The following is a 24,351-nucleotide window of genomic DNA, read 5'->3' as shown; positions in this document are numbered from 1 at the left end:
AACATTGGATTCACTGGTTCTTGAACAGGCTGTGTTTGAATCTAATAGGGCTTGAGATTAATGTTAATCTGCTGACCTGAGGTCATTGATTTTCCCAGTGGGTTACTAAAGTCCTGACTATCGCTGACCAGTTGGAGAAGTGAAAAATTTCCACTGGTTGCTATCATAATAGTTATTAAGATGTCTTGTGTAACATGTATTAAATAAAATATGAGATGTCATTCCCTTTCACAGTTAATTTGTCAGCTAATTGAGATGTATATTATGTTACTTGAATACCCATCCACATTCTGCACTTGAAGTGCAGGTTCAGTCCCAGGCCGAGTCATACCAGAGACTTACAAAAATGGTACTAACAGCTGCCTCGCTAGGTGCTCAGGATTAAGGGGTTAGTGTTAGGACTGGTTGACCTAGTGTCAGGATAATGTGACTATGGGACATCATGCTACATGTCTGCTGCATGATGCCCCAGTGCTAGGCATCACTGTAAACTGCCACACTGCAGACATTGTAGCGACATGATTGGAAAATTTGTAAAGCTACAGTAAAAATCAAAATCACACACACAAACCCCCACACACCATATTTAATCTATTTGACGTGAACTTCCTATGGTCTGAATATACCTCCCCATTTGTTTGCACTCTCCTATCAATTTCAAAAATGGAAATGTGATAAAATGTGCACAAAACTTAGTCCATTCATTCACTGGTTTATAATTTATAACCTAACTGTGACCAGAGTGGCCTTAACTCTGGCACCCTTTTTCATGCTAACACACTTTCCATACTAACATTGCGCCATATTGCGTACACCGTGGGCAAGTCTATTTTCCTCGGGCAACAGAGTGGCATAGTTCATCCTATTCGGTAACTGTCAGATAATTCCGTAAATTACTGTAATATTGAGAGCTTAGAGTTATATCCCTTTGCACACATGAACATATGGATATGACTGGCTTGCAGGGATGTCTTTTACACTGAAAACTCCATTTGTCGTGCAGACGATAATGGTGCTGGGGCCCTCCTGGTCATAATCAGGATTGAAATTAGAAATCAATTAACGAACTAAGTTTTGTGCATCTTTTATTTCATTTGTTCTTTTCATTTTCTAAATCGATGGGGGAGGGGTTCAACCAATCTGGGAGGTATATTCAGGCTTTAACAATCCTGCTTTAGCTTTCATTATACTATTATTTGAACTTGTGTACTTACTGGTAACAGGTAACAGTCATTGCAGTGTTCATGTTTGAATTGCTACAGATATAGCCTGACAGAATTTCAAGTGATCCAACATAGTATCATATTTGTTCATCCTTGTTAACACTAGCTTGGCGCTTGTATAATGTAAGTGGTGCATTGTTTCCATTCTTCTTACCCTGATACATAAGCACTGATCCAGTATTAGTATATTTATTTCATTTCTCCTATGTTAAGATGGGGAAAGAGGGATACAGCCTTTAAAATATATTGTGTGGATTTTGTATTATCAAGCAAAGATGTCCTTTAATAGGCAATATTTGCAAAATCTTTGCAAAATTGGGGGTGGGCATATTATGAGCATGGGTTTGTTATTGGATAAATACAGTATGTCCTGATATTTCCTATTTTGCAGAGAGTTCCTAATCTGACCCCAATCATAGTGCCTGTCATCCGTAACCTCATCATGGCAGAAACATATGACCGGTTCCAAAGTGTGATAAGGCGGGAATTGCAGGACACAGTGGGTTGGGAACAGGTGGCATGGTACACTTACCTAACCAAGTCTGCCATCCTTGTGGTTTCTCATGGCAGACAGGTTGGATCACAGCTGAAAGAAATGGCTAGACGTTATTTCTCAGAGTACATTCGGCCATTTATTGAACAGCAGCCAAATGGCTGGGTAGGAATAATTCATTGTCTGTTTGTCTGTGTGCTTGTCTTTTTTCTTTTAGGACACTATTTCCATAACAGACATCCAATTCAACTTAGTGTTGTGCATTTAATATGACTATTTATCATTCCAACTATTGACATAGCTATAACTGTAGGAGATAATTATTTTGATAATCCTTTGATAATTTTTGTTTATGGATGCTGTAATTAGTTTTTTCACATTATCTTCTCTAGATACAGTGGGTAATAAAGTATGACAAGACTGTCATGTTTCAGCATTCTGGAACTTTCAATGAAATTTTTCTGTAAAGGTCAAAATAAATTTTCCATTACAAATGTAATGTTCTGTGATGGATATGATCATGTTTTCAGACGTTTCTTATTAAGATGTGAGGTTTATTGGATATACAGCTCACTGGACCAGTTACTTATGATATAAATATTACATACACCTGTTTTCTTTGAACTATTTAATACATTTTCAAGCAAAAGAGAGCAGGTTGACTAGCTTAGTTATATATCACCAAACACACACACACACACACACACACACACACACACACACACACTAAATCACCAAAGACATTAACTAAAATTAAACATAATAATTTATTCTTTAAAATCAGTCGGACTGTGAAATACTTTTAACTTGTACTTTATGCCATTGCTGACCTCAATAGTTCATGGGAAATTTGAAGGAGATATGTTGATAGTGTTCGTATTGGTGCTTATGCATTTCACTGTAATTAAAGTTTACTAAAGATCTCGTTGAATTTGTCTCAGTACTGAAAGTGATCATTTTGTATCTGTCCCAATGCATGATGAAATTACTTTGTTGCTGAATGTTGTATATCTGAGAATGGCTAAAGTTGAAATTGTGTCCTGCTCCTTAAATTGTTTCCAGGAGAGCAATCCATTGCTGTCCCCAATCTTATTGTTCAAAAACAAAGATTTCCAGATGTTTTGTGAATACATTTCTCAATTTTTGTCCCAGATTTACTGGCAGTAGCCTTTCACAAATACTGATATGTTTGTAGGTTTTGGTATATGACATCATGTGCTATAAATGATGATGCCATAAATATTTGAGGAGAGTGGATAACTCTCCTCAACACTGCCAGGAGAGCAGTTTGTAGCATTTTACAAAACACAAACCCTGACATACTGCAAAACAACATTTCAACAAATCATTCTGTAGTGTAAATCGAAATAGGTGTGCCACCTCTAAGTAACCTATTCAACACACAGCGTTGAACATTCAGATTAGTTCTCTTTATTTTGTTATCTTTATCTTATTAAAATACTAGTAATTGACCCATGCTTTTGAAGATGATTTTAGCCATGAAATAGATTGATTGAAGGACAGTAATAATCAGACCCTCCTGTTTGCACAGTTAATTTTTGTTGATAAAGTGTGAACACCTGAACTGGAAAGAGGTGTTGATTGCTGCTGTATAACCTGAATTGCACCCATTAAACTTGGAAATAGTATTTCCCTCCCCCATTTCCGATAATGGGCAGTCCCATATGTGATGTATATTCATTTTTCTATGGAGACAAGCATACCTTATGGTCAGACAGCATCGGATACAATTCTGACAATGCTAATGTTATGATTGTGAAGAACAACTTGGTTCTGTCCAGGGAAGTTTGAAGAACAGTAACATCCAGGCTTTAGTGAGTGCAAAGATGAACACTAAAGACACTTGCATTATGTTCAACCACTTTGGTGGCCTAAGCTGTTAGAATGCTTGCCTTGGATGAGGGAATTTGTGAGTTCGAGCCTTGCTGAGTCATACCAAAGACTTATAAAAAAGGTACTGGCAGCTGCCTTACTAGGTGCTCAGCATTAAGAGGTTAGTGTTGTGACTGGTGTCAGGATAATATGACCGGGTGGGACATGATGCGACATGTCTGTGGCATGATACCCCAGTGCTAGATACACCACTCCCTCAATAACTCTTTCCCTGATAACTTGTGAACCCGCTTATAATGTGGGGTCAGGCGTGAATCCCATTTTTAAATCAGAAAATACCTCAGAACTGATCCTTATTTGTTGATTTTGAAGAAAATCACGATCAAAATTGGTAACTGAAACTTTGATATATTGCTCGTTTTATCGTCGAATACAGTAGATAGGACTTGGAAATTTTAATCAACATTATGAAATGTCAACTTCAAGAAGAAGCCATAAAATTTGTTACTTTTTCTTTCCAAATGACATTGTTAGTACTCCTTAATTAACGATATTCAAGGAGATTTTGATCAATGAAAATGTCACTTACACCTAGTGGAGTCAGTACTTTAATAAATAAAAGCCAATTAAATATTTTTTTGTTAACTGGAATTTGTGTTCTGGTTCTATCATTTAGTTCCTTTTAAGTGTAATCATCATAAGTGCAATGTGTTCTCTTGTAATTAAATGTAAAACATGTCAATCTACCGTAACAGCTATGTACACGAGCATTTCTCTGAGAACCTAATTAAGTGCTGTGTTTTGATATCAGACTAGCGGAAGCATTTGTTGTACTGTTGCACTAAATAAAAAGCAGGCTTCCTTTTCTATTATCATGTTAATTATGTCTTTGAATCAAAGGACATGAAATTAACAAGAAAGTTAAAAGGCATACAAATCTTACATGGTTAAGAACCAGTGGCCCCAGTTGTATGTCAGGTAACTCATTTCAGTTGATCAATCGAACACTGTTATAAATGTGATTGTGTATGTAATCTAATTAAACTACCTTAAATTAACCTACTCAATCATAACTGATTAAAGATAGCAAGGCAACCAAGTGAAATGAGTACTTTGTAAAATAAAGAGATTTGTTTCACAGACAGTTGTGGGGAAAATGAGTTTCAGAGTATTCCTGAATTTACACATAGAGATATCCTCAGGGGTGATAAGAAGTTTCACTGTTACTTGCAATGAAATCATGGCATCAATATCTTCCTTATTGAACAACTAAAAAATTGAGTTTCAATGTAGATGATCGTCTCACAAAATTTTGCTTTTTTTTGATAAAAAGGAATCTTGTTTGTTAGTGTATTAACATTTGGTCTTGGTTTCCTGCTTGGAAGATCCATTTTTCAGAAAATACTATCCATAACACTCCTGGAACCAGACTAATCAACAAAACAAAAAGCCATGATGTAATACTCAAATGTTGTTGCACATCATGTTGGTTGTCAAAACCAGTTGGAATCATGTTATCAATCTTTAAGATGTTGGACATTTCTAAAAATAAATGTAATTTATATAGATTAACGAACGACTTCATCGGAAAAAGCACTTTATTGAAAATTATTCTCGATGAGATTGTAAAACGAGGATTCAGTCATTAAACAGCCCCGTTTTCATCACCCTATCCCAAACTCCACGGTTCTCTGGATGTCTAGTGGATTTTTTTAGGTTCCTCGGTAACTCGTGCCCTTGCTTATCATGCAGTCTTTGTTTTTGGACCCCGATGTGCGCAAGTTATTGAGGGAGAGTTGTATCACTATAAGCTGCTACATTGCAGATATCATAGCAGTATTACTGAAAAGTGTTAAAACACATTACCTTCAAACCCCCAATTGAACTATTGAGAGCAACATAGACTGCTTTGAAAAAGCATATATTGAGATTTTGCATTTCCAGTCATTTTCTATAACTTATATGAAAAGGTAGTTTATTCTCAGTTGGCTGATTTTGTTGTTTTTTTTGGACCACACACACTGACTCCACTTGGGAATTCAAAACACACTTTTTGAGTCTCAAAACCCCCAAACACTGTCTGGGAATATAGCATGTGAATTTGAAAACTGTATCATTCAAATATATAAGAAATGGTTTCAGCACTTGGCAGTTAAAGGAAAAAAAATGATTTTTTCTTAAATTCCTGGAAACTGTTTTCAGACAGTAGAGCATCAATTCCTTTTTGGGTCTGTTGATTTGTTTTTTGAAACTTTACAGAAAATAATAAACCCAGAAAAAATTCTAAAAGTTCTTTTGATATAACCCCTATGTACATGTGAGAACATGCGCAGATATCTTCACACTGATGTATGTGTATTAAAACCACAGTGGTCACTGATATTGCAGTTGAGTAGCTGCAATTTTACAACTTCATTTGTATGCCAGTAGCTTCTTGTGGGTTGGTGGTTCTACCCGGGGTTTTCCCGGGTTCTTCCTCCACCATTAATACTGGCCGCCATGCATAGCCTATTGTGTGCTGAAAAATGGCGTTAAAACCCCACAACAACAACAACTTCATTTGTAAGAGGTCAGTTCAAAAGAGAATGTGGATCTTTTGAAATATGTCAATTTTTGATGAAGTTTTCGAAACTAAGCAAGTCAGTTGCTTGTTTCAGTGGCAGTTGATGAAATATTTGTACATATTTGTAATTATAATACTGTAATCTTTGTACTCCTATCAGTTAGAATTATTTACAGTCCATAATTTCTAGTACGCTCATGTAAGGTCACATGTAGAGATGTCAAAATTTTAGATCAGTCAACTGGGTACCTGATGATTCTAATCATCAGTTACTTGGGTACCCATTCAAAGGGAACTTATATTAAATGTTAACCTGAACTGCTTTGTTTTAAGTTCATATATGACACTCCCCCAAGATGTACAAGTTTAACTATTACTAATATAAGTGGCAAAAAAGTGTCATCTGAGTATAAAAATAGTGATCTATATATTACATGCCATGATTACAGAAAACTGTATGCAAAACTTACTTTTTGTTCTGATACTCACCTGGATCTGCAATTACTTCAAATTCTTTTAACAAATCAGCTAATTCCATGTGGATTAGTATGAGAATACAGACAATACAAAATGATAAATTTTTTATTCTTAACATTCACTTTAGTTACTCTAGATTATATGTTTAACTTTTGCTCAAAGTTCATAAACTTCAGTCCGCATTCTGAATGCTGTATTATATTACTGTAGAATTCCTCTTTCAAAATTTGTAAAGCGCTATTGATTTGTCCTTTTACTGATGCAGCATGTTCTTCAATTTAACAAAATCCCTATCCTCTAACATATTTCATTCATAAACATCGATGAGTCACATCGATAAAGCCCATTTCATTTGATATTTGGCACCATGTTATTTCAGTATCAACTGATCTGCACCATAAGTATCAAACTGTTATTATTAGTCTATGACAAAAAATTTCAAATTGAAGAAACTGGTCTGTTTTTTTAAAAACGTGTACAGTTACTGTATTAGAAACTAAGGAAACTATTCAAATACATAGACAAATGATCGCACACATTGACAATATGATGATCAGTGGACAGAGGTCTACAATTGCTCAGTGCCACATGACTCATTATTCTATGTCTCACTCGCTCCTGACATCGCCAGATCTGATATTTGATCTGAACTATAGCTAATTTTATTACCAGGGTAATTATGCACGGGCAGGTACCCAAGTACCCAGATACTCATTGACACCTTTTCTCACATGACCAAAATATATAGTACAATGTATAAAGATAAAAATTTGCATGTAAATCTTAACAGGCTGCAGGTTACAAGAATATATTGTATGTGAAGAAAGGCTTTCTTTCTGTCTCTAATTTCCTGCACAGATTTCATTGGAAATCATCATCTTTTTATAAATATGTTTGTATTGGGTTGGAAGAGGGGGTGAGTAAGCAGGTGACATATTATAATCCGGCAGGTATGTTTTAGGAGAAATATTTTGTTGGACTTGGTGAAGAGGCTTCTGAAACCTATGACTAGAATAACTCACATTGGGTCAGTTTTTGTTTTTATAACTTTAGACCTGTGACAAGAATAACTCGCAATGGGTCAGTTTTTGTTTGCATAACTTTCAGACCTATGACAAGAATAACTTGCAGTGGGTCAGTTTTTTTTTGCATAACTTAGACCTATGACAAGAAAAACTTGCAATGGGTCAGTTTTTTGTTTGAATAACTTCAGACCTATGACAAGAATAACTTGCAATGGGTCAGGTTTTGTTGGCATAACTTTAAACCTATGACAAGAACAACTCGCAGTGGGTTAGTTTTTGTTTGCATAACTTCAGACCTATGACAAGAACAACTCGCAGTGGGTTTTTGTTTGCATAACTCAGACCTATGACAAGAATAACTCACAATGGGTCAGTTTGTTTGCATAACTTCAGACCTGTGACAAGAAGAACTCACAATGGGTCAGTTTTGTTTGCATAACTTTAGACCTTTGACAAGAACAACATGCTATTGGTCAGTTTTTGTTTGCATAACTTTAGACCTATGACAAGAACAACTAGCAATGGGTCAGTTTTGTTTGCATAACTTCAGACCTATGACAAGAATAACTCGCAATGGGTCAGTTTGTTTGCATAACTTAAAGACCTATGACAAGAAGAACTCACAATGGGTCAGTTTTGTTTGCATAACTTTAGACCTTTGACAAGAACAACTCGCTATTGGTCAGTTTTTGTTTGCGTAACTTCAGACCTTTGACAAGAACAACTCGCAATGGGTCAGTTTTGTTTGCATAACTTCAGACCTATGACAAGAATAAGTCACAGTGGGTCAATTTATTTGCGTAACTTCATTTTCCTAGTACCAATTATATCAAGCCAGCAATAACTAAGTTTCCAGGTAAATGTTGTACCCCAGCTATGCGACATGAGCAAATGTACAAATATTTGGGTGCATATTTGTCTTGCTGTATTGAATGCATTATTTTGTACTCAAATGACCGTTTTTTTTCACTTTCAGGAATCATTGACTGAAGAAACAGATGGAGAACTGGATTAATTGACAGGAAAAATCATGAATTGTCAAGTAGCTTTTGACTCTAAGTGATGACTGATCCAGTCAGTACAGATTCCAGTTTTACTGCTTTAAAAACTCTGTGCTTGAAGAAATAGATGGGGAAGTGGATTAATTGACAGGAAAAGTCATGAATTGTCAAGTAGCTTTAAACGCCAAATGATGACTGAACCAGTCTGTACACAGATTACTGTTTTACTATACTCAGGATTCTGTGCATGAAGAAACAGTTGGAGAACTGGATTAAGTGACAGGAAAATAGATGAATTGTCATTTAGCTCCTGACTCCACAATGGTGATTCAACCAGCCTGGGGATATCTATTAAGAATGAGAAAGTGACCAGTGAAGCTGACTTCAAAATGGTGATTCAACCAGCCTGGGGATATCTATTAAGAATGAAAAAGTGACCAGACAAGCTGACTCCAAAATGGTGATTCAACCAGCCTGGGGATATCTATTAAGAATGAGAAAGTGACCAGTCAAGCTGACTCCAAAATGGTGATTCAACCAGCCTGGGGATATCTGTTAAGAATGAGAAAGTGACTAGTCAGGCTGCGCCATCTGCAAGTAAGAGGAGGAGGCATTGTTTCATCTTTGCTGTGAAATATGCTTCAGATACTTTGAGAGAATGGAACGCAGGTTGCAGAATATGGAGATCTCTTGACCATGTGCACTGTCTGATCATTTTATATTTTCATTCAGACTGGCAGAACATACATTCTGATTTCTCCACTCAAAGTTTTCTCCAATGTTTACTCAAGATGAGTGTATTGATATTCTGTGCAAACTGATTCAGCTTCTCTAGATTTCCTCTCTACGTGGCTTCAGCAGAGTATCTCAGTTCATCCTTTGTGTTTGTTTAACCAAGATTGACTTATTTTCTGCTTTAATAAGCTCACACCTTGTTTTCCAAGTTTGAAATTTTTTGGATAATGTATTAAATGATGACATTTTATTAAAGTAGGGTAAAAAGAATCTATGAGTTTTAAAAATGTCCTATTTATCACCATGTTTAGCATCATTGTGATTATCATTCTGCACTTTTCATTGTTAATAGCACCCAGATCTATGCATAATAATAACTGATCTCAGTTTGCTCAGAAATATTAAATGTTTCAGAATGTGCCTAGAATTCAAAGTGAATTTACATTAAGGATCTTTGAATTTCATTATTACATAAGAATTTTTATCCTGTTTATTTTGTGAAATATTTATTTTACAGTCAGTATTTTGATGTGACATTTTTTGTTGTGCTCGATGTATATTTTTTTTATACCTCCATTGCCATGGCAGAAGAGGCATATTGCTTTGCTTGATGCTGTCTCTTTGTACATCTGTAAGGTTGTACATCTATATACACAAATTGGCACCATTTTAGTACAATAGTACAAACACTATTGGACTTAGAGAAATAAACTGTATGCATTTTATCTTGGTCATGAGTAGATTTTCAGGCCATTACAGACAGCAGTTCATTCTTTTTTTGCACATTTGCAAAACTTTTTAGGCTTGTTTGTTTTTTAAAAACTTTTTAACACAATTAAACTAAAACCACTAGAGGTAGCAGATGAAACTTAGTAGAATTATATTTTATTATGCTAATATGCAAATAACATGGTTAAATTTTCAATTCATTATAGGAATTTTTCAGAGATTTACAAACTTGCTGTTCTTTAACTGTCAGTGAAATTCATTTTTTTTCCCCAAATTTTAAATGCATATAGGATTATGAGCAGATTTTTTTCTTTTAATTTGACAAGTTCTTATACAGTTTTTCAAAACTTTTGAACGCTGCCAAAATGTTTGCCCACTACTTTTCGCAAACAAGCACTTAGAATAGGTACCACACAGGTGTTACTCAGTACATTTAACGGCAAAAGGACAGTATTTGATTAACTCCTGTCATCATTTGACAGTATTTGATTTACTCCTGTCATCATTTGACTGTATGTGTGCGATTGACTACTGTCATCATTAAACAATATTTGGTTACTCTTGTTATCATTTGATAATATGTATGCGATTGACTCCTGTCATTATTTGACAGTATTTGATTTACTCCTGTCATCATTTGACAGTATGCGTGCGATTGACTACTGTCATCATTTGACATTATTTGGTTACTCCTGTCATCATTTGACAGTATGCATGCGATTGACTGCTGTCATCATTTGACAATATTTAGTTACTCTTGTCATCATTTGATAGTATGTGATTGACTACTGGCATTATTTGATAGTATGTGATTGACTACTGGCATCATTTGACAGTACGTGATTGACTCCTGGCATTATTTTAATGGCATTTTAGTAGTGGACATCAACTTAAGCACACCATCACCCTCCACCCCATCCCACCCCCCCCCACTTTTGTGTCCAAAACTCGCATCAGACATCTTTTTTAAGTACATCTTTTGAGTACAGTAGTACAGTGTGGCTAAGGAAAGGCAAGCAGCTGCTAATACCTGAATAAAAAAATAACAATTTTCATGGAACTCCTAATGGAAAGTCTTTAGAATATGTAAATAAGTGGATACTGTTTTACTCACAGCCACATCAGAAGATGTTTTTTATTTATTTGTCCAATGAGCAATATAAAATGTATACTTTACTTTCTAGAAATGTAAACTAGAAAATAAGTGCTGAGTAAATATTGTTTTGTTTCATACCAAATTAACTGCATATAGATTTGTGATTTACCAGTCCTCTTGTATTTTTTAAATATTTTTTTGGTACTTAGACAGTAAAATCAGCTTTAGCAGACATCTCCATGTAAAGAACATCTGTAAAGGACGTGTTTTTTTCATCCCTTTTCATTTCATGATCTTTGCCCCTATATAATGGACACCTGTCCAGTACAGACAGATCCTACAAAGATGCATTGATGTACATGTGCGCATGTACAGATAGTAGATTGATGAGTAAATGTAGCTGGGTAGGTAATTATCAAATAAATAACTGTTAATTTAATGAGCTTATTGTTTTCAGGCTGCCTGTAAATAGTAAATAATTATGAAGTTCTATTTTTCATTTGCCAGCAGCAAAAAATCTAGACCAAAAGTGCAGTTCATTGTATTTATAATGATTTAATGTGTTTATTTGCAGAATGTGTCATTTGATCTCATAAATTTGACTACTAACAAAGTTATACTGAGTAAGAAAATAATCATTATGTTCATCAAGGTAAACAGAGTGCTTGATGACAGTTGGGTGTAATTGGAACATAGCCACTTTAAACAATACTGTATTGTTGACTGAATGGTTTTTGATAAATTTAATATAATGGAATATAGCCACTAGGTACAACAACGTAGGATATACTAAATGGTGTATGATAATTTTAATATAATGGAACCTATCCTGGTGCATACTATAGTGCAGGATTGAGTAGTCATAAAATTAATAGAGTGGAACATACCCAGTATGTACATGAGTGTAAGTTAGACTGCTACATAATAAAATTAATAGAGTGGTATATCTCAGATATATACAGAGGTGTAGGGTAGACTGAATTCTGGATGATACATTTAATGGGGTGGGACACTGCCAGTGTGTACATATATGTAGGGTAGACTGAATGCTTGGTGGAAATTTGAATGGCCAGGACATGGCTACTATGTACATGTATGTAGGGTAGACTGAGTACCAAGTATTAAGTACATCTAATAGGTAAATTTGCTATTAATACTAAATACTAAATGATGTGTTCAATTTTTGTTATCTTGTATAGGATATATATATATATATATATATATATATATATATATATATATATATATATATATATATATAAACTACTCTAACCAAGAATTACAATAATTATGTTTCATGTATGGTATATCAATGGATATTTTGTTATCAGGCATCTCTTTGCAAACAACATTGTGTTTTAAAAATAAAACAAATGAGTATGAAATTTTAAAATCCACAAGCAAAATTTAAAATTTATACGGTGATTACAATTTACCCTAAGCTTTTTAATTCACCTGGTCAAGGGTCATATGCGATTATGGCATGGGTTTGTGCATGTGACCCATATTTCCATGTTTGCTCACTTTGATTTCTTATAAACTCTGCTGGGCCATTTTGGATTAAACATTGCAGAAATGTTCCTAAGGTATGCTCCACCAAACGTTTGCTTGGGTTTGCTTTCGTAACAAACACCAATTTTGAACTTTTCCAGAAGGGCTGAACCAGTTTTGTTAACTCTTGGTTGGAATATTTTTTAGGGCATGCTCTTTGCAAATTGTGTCTTGGATGGCTCCCCTAATAATGATATTCCATCCATAACAGCCATAGAGAAAACCTTTTCTCAGCTTCTTTAGGATAGCAAAGCCAGTTTTGATCAAACATAGGAGGAATGTTTTATAGGACATTTACTGTTAGAACCTGTTTTGGGATCATTCCCCTGGCAAAGGTGTGGCTTCCATAACAAGTTTGGAAACCTATTTTCTTCAAAAAGGCTGAACCATTTTTATTAAAAATGGTAGGAACAATTCTTCTAACATGTCCTACCAGATTTGTTTCCAGGGTCACTCCCTAGTAATGGTATTACTTATATAGCAATAAGAACAATGAAACTATGTTTTATCAAACTAGGTACAAATTTTCATGAGACATGTTCAACCAGAATTATGTTTGGGATTAACATTTTGACTTTTTCTTAGCATGGCTGAACCAGCTTTAATTTCACTTGGTAGGAACGCTTTTTAGCGTATGCTGTGTTGGAACTGTGTCTGTTGTGAATCCTCTAAAATTTGTGTAGTTTCCATTAAAACCACGTGGAAAACCTGCAAGTTATGCTTATCCCCCATAACTATGTATGGAGAGAGAGAGAGAGAGAGAGAGAGAGAGAGAACAAACGAACAAATGAACAACTTTCCAAAGCAGCCTGACCAGGTCAGACCAAATATGATAGAGTTCAGCATGAGCAACTTTCTTATTAATATGAAAAATGTTAATACAATATCTAGTTCGTTTGAACTTTCACAGAATAGAAATACTGTTCAACGGCATGTCAAGTATTTCCACTTTAAATATTAACTGGAAATTATTCTAAATTGGGTGTCTTTCAATCCAAGTTTCTGGTCTTGTTATACTACATTTGCCTTAGAGGTCAAAATATGCCAGGTGAGTGATATTAGACCCACTTTGGCTTCTAGTTTCAAGATCATTTACACTTAAACTTGATTGTTATTTTGTATCTCCATTGTGTTTATGTTAATTATATTAGAAATAGTAATTATCATGTAATGATTGGTACAACTGATACTTATTTATTATATAAATGAATGCAAATGCCAGTAACTTTATTATGCAGTTTATAGACATATTGTTCATCTCACTTAAACTTTTAGAATTAAAATGGCATTAAAACCCCACAACAACAAACAAAATGCAGTTTACATGTTTGAATACATATGTAGATAACCAGTTTGATTTTCATGCCATCATACTAATTTTCAATTTTTTTCCTAAAGCTTCGAATTTGTTGAACTACTTTTAGTCTGCAGTGGGGGTATGTGAGAAATGCACTTGATTTTTAAATATAAAACTTGCAATAGTAGAAGCTCAACAAAGTGATGACCTTGATTTCAGTGTGCATGCCCGTATCCATCCATACGTGTGCCCACGCATCTATCCACACACAAGAATAAGGTCTAAGTTGAAGTCTTTTTCTTTTAAATAAATTTAAGGTCTATAAATTTCAAGCTATTTTTTTATTGCATAGATGTAACTTCTGTCAGTTTTTACTGCATGACAGACAGTCAGTCACATAGTGGGTACTACATAGTTGCAGATAATTTAAAGTTGTGAAACATGAGACCTGCATGCTGTAATACTTGCTATGTAAATGTTTCCTTACATGTGTGATAGTTTTGATATCATCTCAAAGAGAGTAATCACCCAAGTCCAGTTGGATACTGTCTGTAATTGTATAGTTTTGGATATAAAAAAATTATCATAAGAAAAACTACAGCTAAAATGAGCTGCCTCTTCAATCTCTTTCATATAATTTAGGTTTAAGTCTCTTATTTTTGAGAATCCATGCATAAGGTTGTATTGTTATTTTGGTTGATTCTAAAGTGTTTTAGTTTTCAGGCCACCAAGTTGCAAGGCCAAGGGAGCTTATGGTGGCCATCATCCAGCCTCTGTTCACCAACAATTGCTTGTTACTACTTTTAAGTCTGTATTTCTGATCTGATTTCAGTCCGACTTGGCATATGGGTTTATATCATCAAAATATTATATGAGTACAGTAGAGAGCAAACTTCATGCAGATTGGCTAACCTTGTTACTACATTGGAGAAATATTTTAAATCCCATTTTGATCAGATTTGGAATATATGTTTTTATAAATACATCAATCATAGATGAGTTCAGTGATGAATGAAATGCACACATATTAATCATTTGATCTTTCATCTGGTTTGCAGATCTTGTTTCCACTCTGGAGGCCATAGATTTGATCTGGTTTTGATCCAACATGGAATATATGCATATATTGTTCAATAATGAGCATGATCCATGCATAATACAGTAATGGGGTGATTTTGAATCTGATCTGATGAGACTATTATTGTTTAAGCCATATTTCTAATCTGATTTTTTTTCCAGACTTGCAACATGGGCTTGTATCATCAAGATCTGTAATGAGTGATATAGTAATTAGATAAACTTCCTGAGATTGTTAAATCACTGAATTTTGTATTTGTGATCCAATTGTTATGTCTTGGGAAATATGCTTATACCATTAAGGTCTTGAACGGGTTCAGTACTGAGAGATCAACACATACGAATAGGATGATCTTGAATCTGATTGGCTGCCTTTGTTGCCCCTGTTGAAGTCTTAATTATAGATTGATTTTGATTAAGCCTGAAATGTAAGCATATGGATCTTGGTTAGGTTTGATAATGAGCAAGATTCATGCAGATTAATGAGTAATTAGGTCATATTTCTGATTCAATTTTGATCACTTTGAAATTTTAAGTTATAAATGGACAGTTTTTTCACCAGCTGTTATTGAAGATTATGGTCTTTAGATGTATGAGTAGTGAAGTGAAATGTTTGTTTTGAAAGATTGAAATGCATACAAAACAAGAACAATGAATACTAAAGCAACATATACCCGATGTTAGATTGTTGTTGAAAAAAACCCAACCTTTTAAGAAAAGAATAGAAATATTGCAAAGTGACAAACTGTCCTCAGATCACTGCTGTAGTCCAATCTGTCCATTCTATAATACTATGGAAGAGACTGTGACCCATTGCTAGTGAAGATGTGATTAGGTATTCTGGTACTGTGTTACTGTGTAAAGGTTAACAGAAGAAAAGCATGTGCTCCAAAAACCTAGATGTTTTGGAAGAAAATTGGAATTATTAAATGATCATGATTGGTATTTATCAACTTTGTTTACTTTTTGAGTGAATAAATAAAATTGACACTTCCATTAATACCCAACCGTGATCATTTAATCCTATAAAATCTTCAAGATCTTGGATGGATTCAATACTGAGCAAGGGACAGTCACATTAATGATGTAATCTTGCATCTCATGCCATATTTATTACACAGTTTTGATAAAACATGATGTGTGGATCTTTCATCAGAAAATTTGACTGTTTCACTAGTGAATGAGACTAATGAGGGGATCTTGCATCTACTGTTAAAAAAAAATTGAGTACAGTGTCTTTTTGTGATTATGCAGTAAACAACATTTACATCAGTACCTATACTTTTCATGTAAGAACATGTAAAGGACTGTCATACTATCCTCCTGTTCCATGGTCAGGATGACCTCCTTTTTAACTTCATGCATGTAGTTAAATTTCTTTTTTTTGATTCAGAGTGATTGACACTAGCTTGCTAATTAAATATTTATGTATACATGATTATTTGCATATTACACTGTCCTTAAAATAGGTCACTGTGACTACTCCCCACAAGAATAATGGAGTAACCACGAAATCTGTGGAGTAAAGTATTTTGTGGATAAATTTTCACATTTTCATTTATTTCCAAATTGGACAAAGGTTTTGCCATATTTTTTCAGAATTTTGCAGTGTTTTTATTTCACTCCATTCTGTAAAATTTAATTTGTTAATTTCAGTTAGGTTGTAAACAAATTAAACCTTATTTAAAATTCCAAATAAACAGTATTTTGAGGAAGGATTATATACCTTCTCATTCATCAAGTTTATAGTTATAAATTTTTAAAATCTTTTTTGTGATTGAAAGAGATGAAGAGGTATATTGTGGGTATTGGATTGTTTTTATCATATATTTAAGAATCAATTTTAGTTACTTTCTTTTAATTTGCTTCAAATACATGACCAGAAGGATTTTAGCATTTTTTTTTTTTTTTTAATGTTTGTTTTGTACCTAGTTCCAAAGAGAAAACGTGATATTCATTACTGTTGATGATAATCAGTCAAACCAACAGTCAATTTGATTTTAAATAAAGTTTTTTAAAAAAATAAAATATTGTTTTAATTCTTTCCTGAATAAAGTCTATAACAAGACTAGAAATGTTCTAAAGAATATTCATGGTGAACGTAAATGTAGTCCTGAGGACATGTATAATTGTATTGGACCCAAATTAGAAAACACAAATATGTAATTTAGGAGTAGCTGTGGCCTGCAGGTTAGCAGGACAGACTCACAATTAAAACAACATGGGTTAAAATCTTACAATCTGGTCAGCTACCTTGGTGAGTCCTTTGGCAAGGAACTTTATTCCAAAAGCACTATATTACCTACTTGTGTTGCTGTACAATAAGCACAAAACTAAAACCAAATATGTCATCCAGGAATGGTGAGAGAAAAGAACGAGAATGGATTCAGATGCTACCACACTCCATCCACTTATTGATGTAAAACAGCTTGACATGTGTTTCAACAGCAATTATCTACAGTCAGATGTAGGCAGTCACCTTGGGGAAGTATGAAAAGTGGCTCTTTAGTACAGGTGGTTGTTTTCACAGATTTGTTTCCACAATAATTTAGTATATGGTATCTTGGAAAGAAACTATGATAGGTGATTACTTTATAGAAGTTAGCTTGAAAACAGGTTTGATTCTATAACAGCCTTATACTGTCTGCACTCTTGCAATATCAATGCTTTCATAAGACTTACAAATTTTAATGTAAACTCTTCAAAAGATTAAGAGCTTCTTAGATGACAAGGGAAGACTGGTCTTGTTGAAAATGGGGATTTATAAGAGAGTTTCCATTATTCCCAAGAAAATGAATTTTTAAAATGTTTTGCTCAAATCTGTGCTTAAGAGTTAAAATGTATGAATGTGGAGCAAAACCCATAGTCACAAGCCATGAGTGACAATATCCCATGTTCCATTATCTTTTTATAAGTATGCAAAATAAAAATATGTCATTAACAGCACAATATAACAATCTCTTACATGTCAATGAAGGTGTCCAACTCTTACATGTCAATGAAGGTGACTGTCTCCTAAATGTCAATGAAAGTGCCCTTCTCCTACATGTCCATGAAGGTGACTGTCTCCTACATGTTAATGAAGGTGTCTGTCTCCTAAATGTCAATCGAAGTGCCCATCTCCTACATGTTAGTGAATGTGCCTGTCTCCTACATGTCAATAAAAGTGCCTGTCTCCAACATGTCAGTGAAGGTGCCTGTCTCATATATGTCAGTGAAAATGCCCATCTTCTAAATGTCAATGAAAGTGCTCATTTTATCCATCAGTAAGTGACAGGAAGAGAAACTTTAATTGGCTTATTTAAACAGTATGAAAAATTAAGTTGGCAAGAAACTTGTACTATACTCACAGTGAATAGTTAGCATGTTTATGGTTTATTCATAAGAAACAACGAAACCCCAGCACAGCAGCTATGGGGATAATGAAGTGTATTTGATTGTCACCTGTGGCAATGCATTGATGACGAAAGCCAAACAGTGCATACTTTTATACATGATATGTTGCAGATTGTAATGAAAAATCAAAAAAATGTATTCTATCTTGTTCAAACACCAGTTACTTTTCTTCAGTCCACTGGATCTTGATATTGCAGATTTGAGATTACTCAAGCATGGTTATAATGTTTTAGTTGAAGTGTCCTTAATTAAAAGGTAAGTAATGGAATTAACATGGCTTTAGCACACTTGTAAAATTTGAATTTTTATTGTATTTTTGTGTGAGCTTTGCCTATAAAGAATAAATACAAAAAAATGTTACACTGATAAAATCTATTTTTAACTCTTAAGCTGCACTACCACAGCTGCTGACTTGGCATAATTGTAAAATTTAAATCAGCATGATTCTTATTTTGCAGCTTCAATCATGCAGAATAAACAAAAACTGAGAAATTCTAATGTATTACATCTGACATTTCTGACTCATGGTAGCCATGTATTACATCAGAAACTTCCTACTCATGGTAGCCATGTATTACATCAGACATTTTCTACTCATGGTACCCATGTTTTAGATCAGACACTTCCTATTTCATGCATTACATCAGACATTCCTACTCATGGTAGCCATGTATTACATCAGACACTTCCTACTTATGGTAGACATGTATTACATCAGACATTCCTACTCGTAGCCATGTATTACATCGGACATTCCTACACATGGTAGCCATGTATTACATCGGACATTTCCTACTCGTGGTAGCCATGCATTACATCAGACATTGTCTACATATGGTAGCCATATATTACATCAGACACTTCCTACTCATGGTAGCCATGTATTACATCGGATATTCCTACTCATGGTAGCCATCTATTACATCAGACACTTCCTACTCATGGTAGCCATGTATTACATCAGACAGTCCTACTCATGGTAGCAATGTATTACATCAGACACTTCCTACTCATGGTAGCAATGTATTACATTGGACATTCCTAATCATGGTAGCCATGTATTGCATCAGACATTCCTACACATGGTAGCCACGTATTACATCAGACACTTCATACTCATGATACCTATGTATTACATCAGACATTCCTACTCATGGTAGCCATGCATTACATCAGACACTTCCTGCTCATGGTAGCCATGTATTACATCAGACACTTCCTGCTCATGGTAGCCATGTATTACATCAGACACTTCCTGCTCATGGTAGCCATGTATTACATCAGACACTTCCTACTCATGGTAGCCATGAATTACATCAGACACTTCCTGCTCATGGTAGCCATGTATTACATCAGACACTTCCTGCTCATGGTAGCCATGTATTACATCAGATACTTCCTGCTCATGGTAGCTATGTATTACATCAGACAGTTCCTGCTCATGGTAGCCATGTATTATATCAGATACTTCCTGCTCATGGTAGCCATGTATTATTACATCAGACACTTCCTACTCATGGTAGCCATGTATTACATCAGACAATTCCTGCTCATGGTAGCCATGTATTACATCAGATACTTCCTGCTCATGGTAGCCATGTATTATATCAGACACTTCCTGCTCATGGTAGCCATGTATTACATCAGACACTTCCTACTCATGGTAGCCATGTATTACATCAGACAATTCCTGCTCATGGTAGCGATGTATTATGTCAGACATTCCAGCTCATGATAGCCATGTATTATATGGGACCTATCCGGAGCCTAATAAGAAATATCAACTGCTATTAATGTATATAGTGCCCAGACTAGCACTGATTTTATTCTCACTGTACATGTTGTTGCATAGGTATGTCCCTGCACAGTGAATGAAATTTATTTGTCTGTCTTTATACGTTACTATATGATATTGAAATCATGATACTGAAGTGTAACTCGTAAAGTGCAGAGATAGGACAACACTTAAAAGAAAAATAGTAGCAAGCACAGTGCAGCTACAACCGAATAGTACGGGGCACCCAGTGGTAGAGTGGTCATTAGCGCTCACTATTCTTGATCACTACCATCTCACCTCAGTCTAGGATTCGGCCAATATGGGTATGTGAGAAAGCTTGCTAGTAGCTTCTCATGGGTCAGTGGTTCTTCCCGGGGGTTTCCAGGGTTCTTCCTCCACGATTAATACTGGCCGCCATGCATAGCCTATCGTGTGCTGAAAAATGGCGTTAAATCCAACAACAACAACAAAAACTCACTTCAGTCTGCATGGGTTGAGTTTCGGGCTTCGCTAACGTGGGTACACGAGAAAGCTTGCCAGTAATTTCTTGTGGGTCGGTGTTTCTACCCGGGATTTTTACTTACGAGTTAATCATATCTGTGTAAATATCACATTAAAGGATGCAGTGAAGGCGCAATCATTTTACTTTTGCAGATGCCACATTATTTATTGTGCAACAAATCTGTCATTTAAAAGTTGATTGTGCTGTTACTGTATATAGTTATGTGTGAACTAAGTGAAACTGGAATAATTAGCTTTACAAATTTTTCCATATTTGTGATTTATTGTATACCAGTGGTTAACTTCAATTACTTTGTCGAAATCATGACGTAGGCAACATTAAGAGTAGATATTATTGTTGCATGGTGATTTGTGTTGATAATGGTGATTTTTGCTTTAAAGCGTGTCTGAGATTTGCTTGTATGTTGACAAAGTCATATTATGTTGTGATTTGGTTCATTGTTGATTGTTAACATCAACATCCGTTACAAAAGAATCATTCTCTGCGCACCTGCTGAAGTCATGATGTTGAAGAGTTTATAAAGAAACGACTGATTTTTGTCAAAACAATCAAGATACACAAAATAACTACATTACCACCTGTTAAGTAATAAATCGTGCAGTTTGAATTTTTATCATTCCTTTATGCAGCCTGCTTATATCAGCCTGTGATTTTGTATAATTTTGTTCTTCATCCTTGAAACGTTCAGCTTTGCGGTTTTTTAAAATAAAAATTTCCATATCAATGTTTTCCAACTTGTTATTGAAGCTCAACGCTATGTAAATGTTTGGGTATGGGAGAAGGTAGCCTTTTCAGGTTCTTTACCAACATTGTTTTCGTTTTCAATTTTAATTTTGTCGCGTTCTCTTGAATTGATTGCAATGGCATTCTGGAGGTTAACTAACCGCGAATTCATGAGGAAAAGGTTATTTGTAAGTATGTTTTTTAGTGAAAATTACTTTGAAATGTGATTGCTAAATAAAAGGATTGCTACCAAGACATGTTCCAGACGGTAAATAAAAAAAAGATATAAATAGGTTTAAAAAGCAGGTAGCTATTTGCAAACCGTGCCAAAGGGTATACTGCAGAAAACTGGTAAGATGAAAACAAATGCTGGAACGATTACAACAGAAATACACGAAATAAAGATACCAAAATAGCTCAAATTTTAGATTACTTAGCAATATGAAAAGTATAATTTTGCAATAATTGAAAGAAGTATTAAACCAGACACGTCGCTAAGAATGTTTGATGTTCCGTCTATTGACTTATACAGGAGATTGGTACATTCTATAAACCCTGAGGGTCTGGGTGATGGCGACAACCATGCTGATCATATCATGACATGTTCTTTGTTTGATTTTTCTAATCTCGAGCAACAGAGGAAACGTTTCGACTGGAAAAATTCTAGAGATATGGTAGTCAGCGAAACCATTTAAGAGCACAAGAAAAAAGTTTAATCATTCCGGATGGCTAATTTCATCATTGAGGAGACTTCGAACCTTATTATCTTATTTGACCTGTAAAATTTTAATGCATAATAGGCGGATATTTATGTTCTATAGTTTGTCTGAGGTATATATCTATCAACAACAATGCAACTGATACATATTTATTTGTCACACGTTTTCAGTCTTTGACTTTGCAAAGTGTCATTTTCTATATCTTCCTTCCATTCTGTTTGATTGTGTGTTTAAAGTCACCCATTTGTTAGAACTTGGAATAGACAGATGCAGTTCCATTTTAAACGCATGTTTATCTTTCAATAACTAAAAGTCTTCCTAACTTTCAATCGTGCTTTAATTTAATTTATGAATTGTGATTCATTCATCCCCTAAAGAAGGGTTTACTTTTGCAAAGTGTTTTCAGGTGGTTGTAAATTGTTTTCAGCTGGTTGCAAATTGTTTTCGGCTGATTGCAAAGTGTTTTCAGCTGGTTGCAAATTGTTTTCAGCTGGTTGCAAAGTGTTTTCAGCTGGTTGCAAATTGTTTTCAGCTGGTTGCAAATTGTTTTCGGCTGGTTGCAAAGTGTTTTCAGCTGGTTGCAAATTGTTTTCAGCTGGTTGCAAAGTGTTAAACGATTCATCATATCATTTCTATTTCACTTTTATTTACTTTTATTTAATGTTTACTGTATTTAAAGTCTTTTCAACTTTGTATATATCATCCTGCTTATCACAAAGAGAAATCACGTATCCGTAAGACATGCTGCATATATCCCCTCTCTTTAAATATTCCGGTCGTAAACTAATAGATCGCTTAAAATTACTTCCTTGATTTGAAATATTTCCTCCATCAAGCCAGGAAAGTGACCCTTTGCAACTATTTTTTTGTATCTTAAAAAACTGCTTCAATAATTGAAATTTAAGAGTTCCGAATGTATCTGATGTCAAAATAACAAATAAGATTAATGCATACTCTTGCTCTCTTTTCTTCCTTATTTGTTTCAACAGTATGCATAGATATTGGTGTATGATGTGTGCTACTGTACCCTTGATTAGGTTTGCTACAATGCCAACCCGCTTTCTGATTGAAGTTTGAGTCAAGTCCTCCCACATTCAAATCTTTATGGTTCTGTTTAACTTGTACACTCCGACGTCAGCTATTTAAAACGGAACATAAACATCTAGACCATACCTTATGCTTGATACATTACATTTGATGTTATCAACAAGCAAACAAAACATCTACTTAGAGTGCCTTTTCACCGATTTGCGATGTTTTTCAATCAATTTTAGATTTATGAATTATTACAGATTTACGTTAAATTTTGCCATCCGTATGGCTAAATCTAAAACAGTTACTTCGCATACTGAGTCTTCTTGTTTTGTTTTAAATCGAAATTTCTGGTTGTTTCTAATGGATACTGACTCTTCTTTTAAAATTAGTGAAATCTTTAAATTATATTGGAATTTACACACATTGTTTACGTAATGTTATTCCTTTTTAGTATTGCTATCTTTGAGCCATCTTGCTATCAGGGCTGCCTCTGCCTTTTCATGTTATCAATGTAGTAGTATATTATGCATAAATTTTCTGAAATATTGCAAGATATCTCTTTCATTTCTTTAAAATAAATAAATCAACATTTTTCTTCTCTTGATTGTTATTTATAACAGAACTGCTATTGAGCACACGTCCAGACATGTAAGTGAATACACAATATATATTGATAATGACATGATAATGAGATGTTTCCTTCACGTTCAGACATGTAAGTGAATACACATTATCTGTTGATAATGACATGATAATGATGTTTCCTTCACGTCCAGACATGTAAGTGAATACACATTATCTATTGATAATGACATGATAATGAGATGTTTTCATCACGTCCAGACATGTAAGTGAATACACATTATCTATTGATAATGACATGATAATGATATGTTTCCTTCAAGTTAATTTCATGCAATATTTTTATCACCTCATTAAAACCTGCTGTATTAAATGCGTTGTAGAGTTTTGTCATTGCTTATATTGAGTAACAAGATTTACATAGTTTATGTTCTAGTGCTAGCTCATTAACTCTCTTAGAGTACATAGATTATAT

At 34.5% G+C, this 24,351-nt stretch overlaps 1 protein-coding gene across 1 annotated transcript in view; it reads left to right on the top strand.

The window, feature by feature from the left end:
• Positions 1–17,149, top strand: part of LOC149786059 (uncharacterized) — a 33,356-nt gene extending 16,207 nt beyond the window's left edge. Inside the window, exons 5-6 of the mRNA XM_089976347.1 lie at positions 1,615–1,881; positions 8,612–17,149. Of these exons, the coding sequence (XP_089832473.1) occupies positions 1,615–1,881; positions 8,612–8,650 (306 nt within the window). The 3' untranslated portion in view covers positions 8,651–17,149. The remainder of the gene's footprint in view (positions 1–1,614; positions 1,882–8,611) is intronic.
• Positions 17,150–24,351: the final 7,202 nt, after the last annotated feature.

The sequence above is a fragment of the Sinohyriopsis cumingii genome, chromosome 12 (genome assembly GCF_028554795.1).
Source record: "Sinohyriopsis cumingii isolate HCF-2022 chromosome 12, ASM2855479v2, whole genome shotgun sequence".
In the NCBI taxonomy this organism is placed as follows: Eukaryota; Metazoa; Mollusca; class Bivalvia; order Unionida; family Unionidae; genus Sinohyriopsis; species Sinohyriopsis cumingii.
Note: the sequence above shows the minus strand (reverse complement) of the source record. Positions and strands in the feature narration are given on the sequence as shown.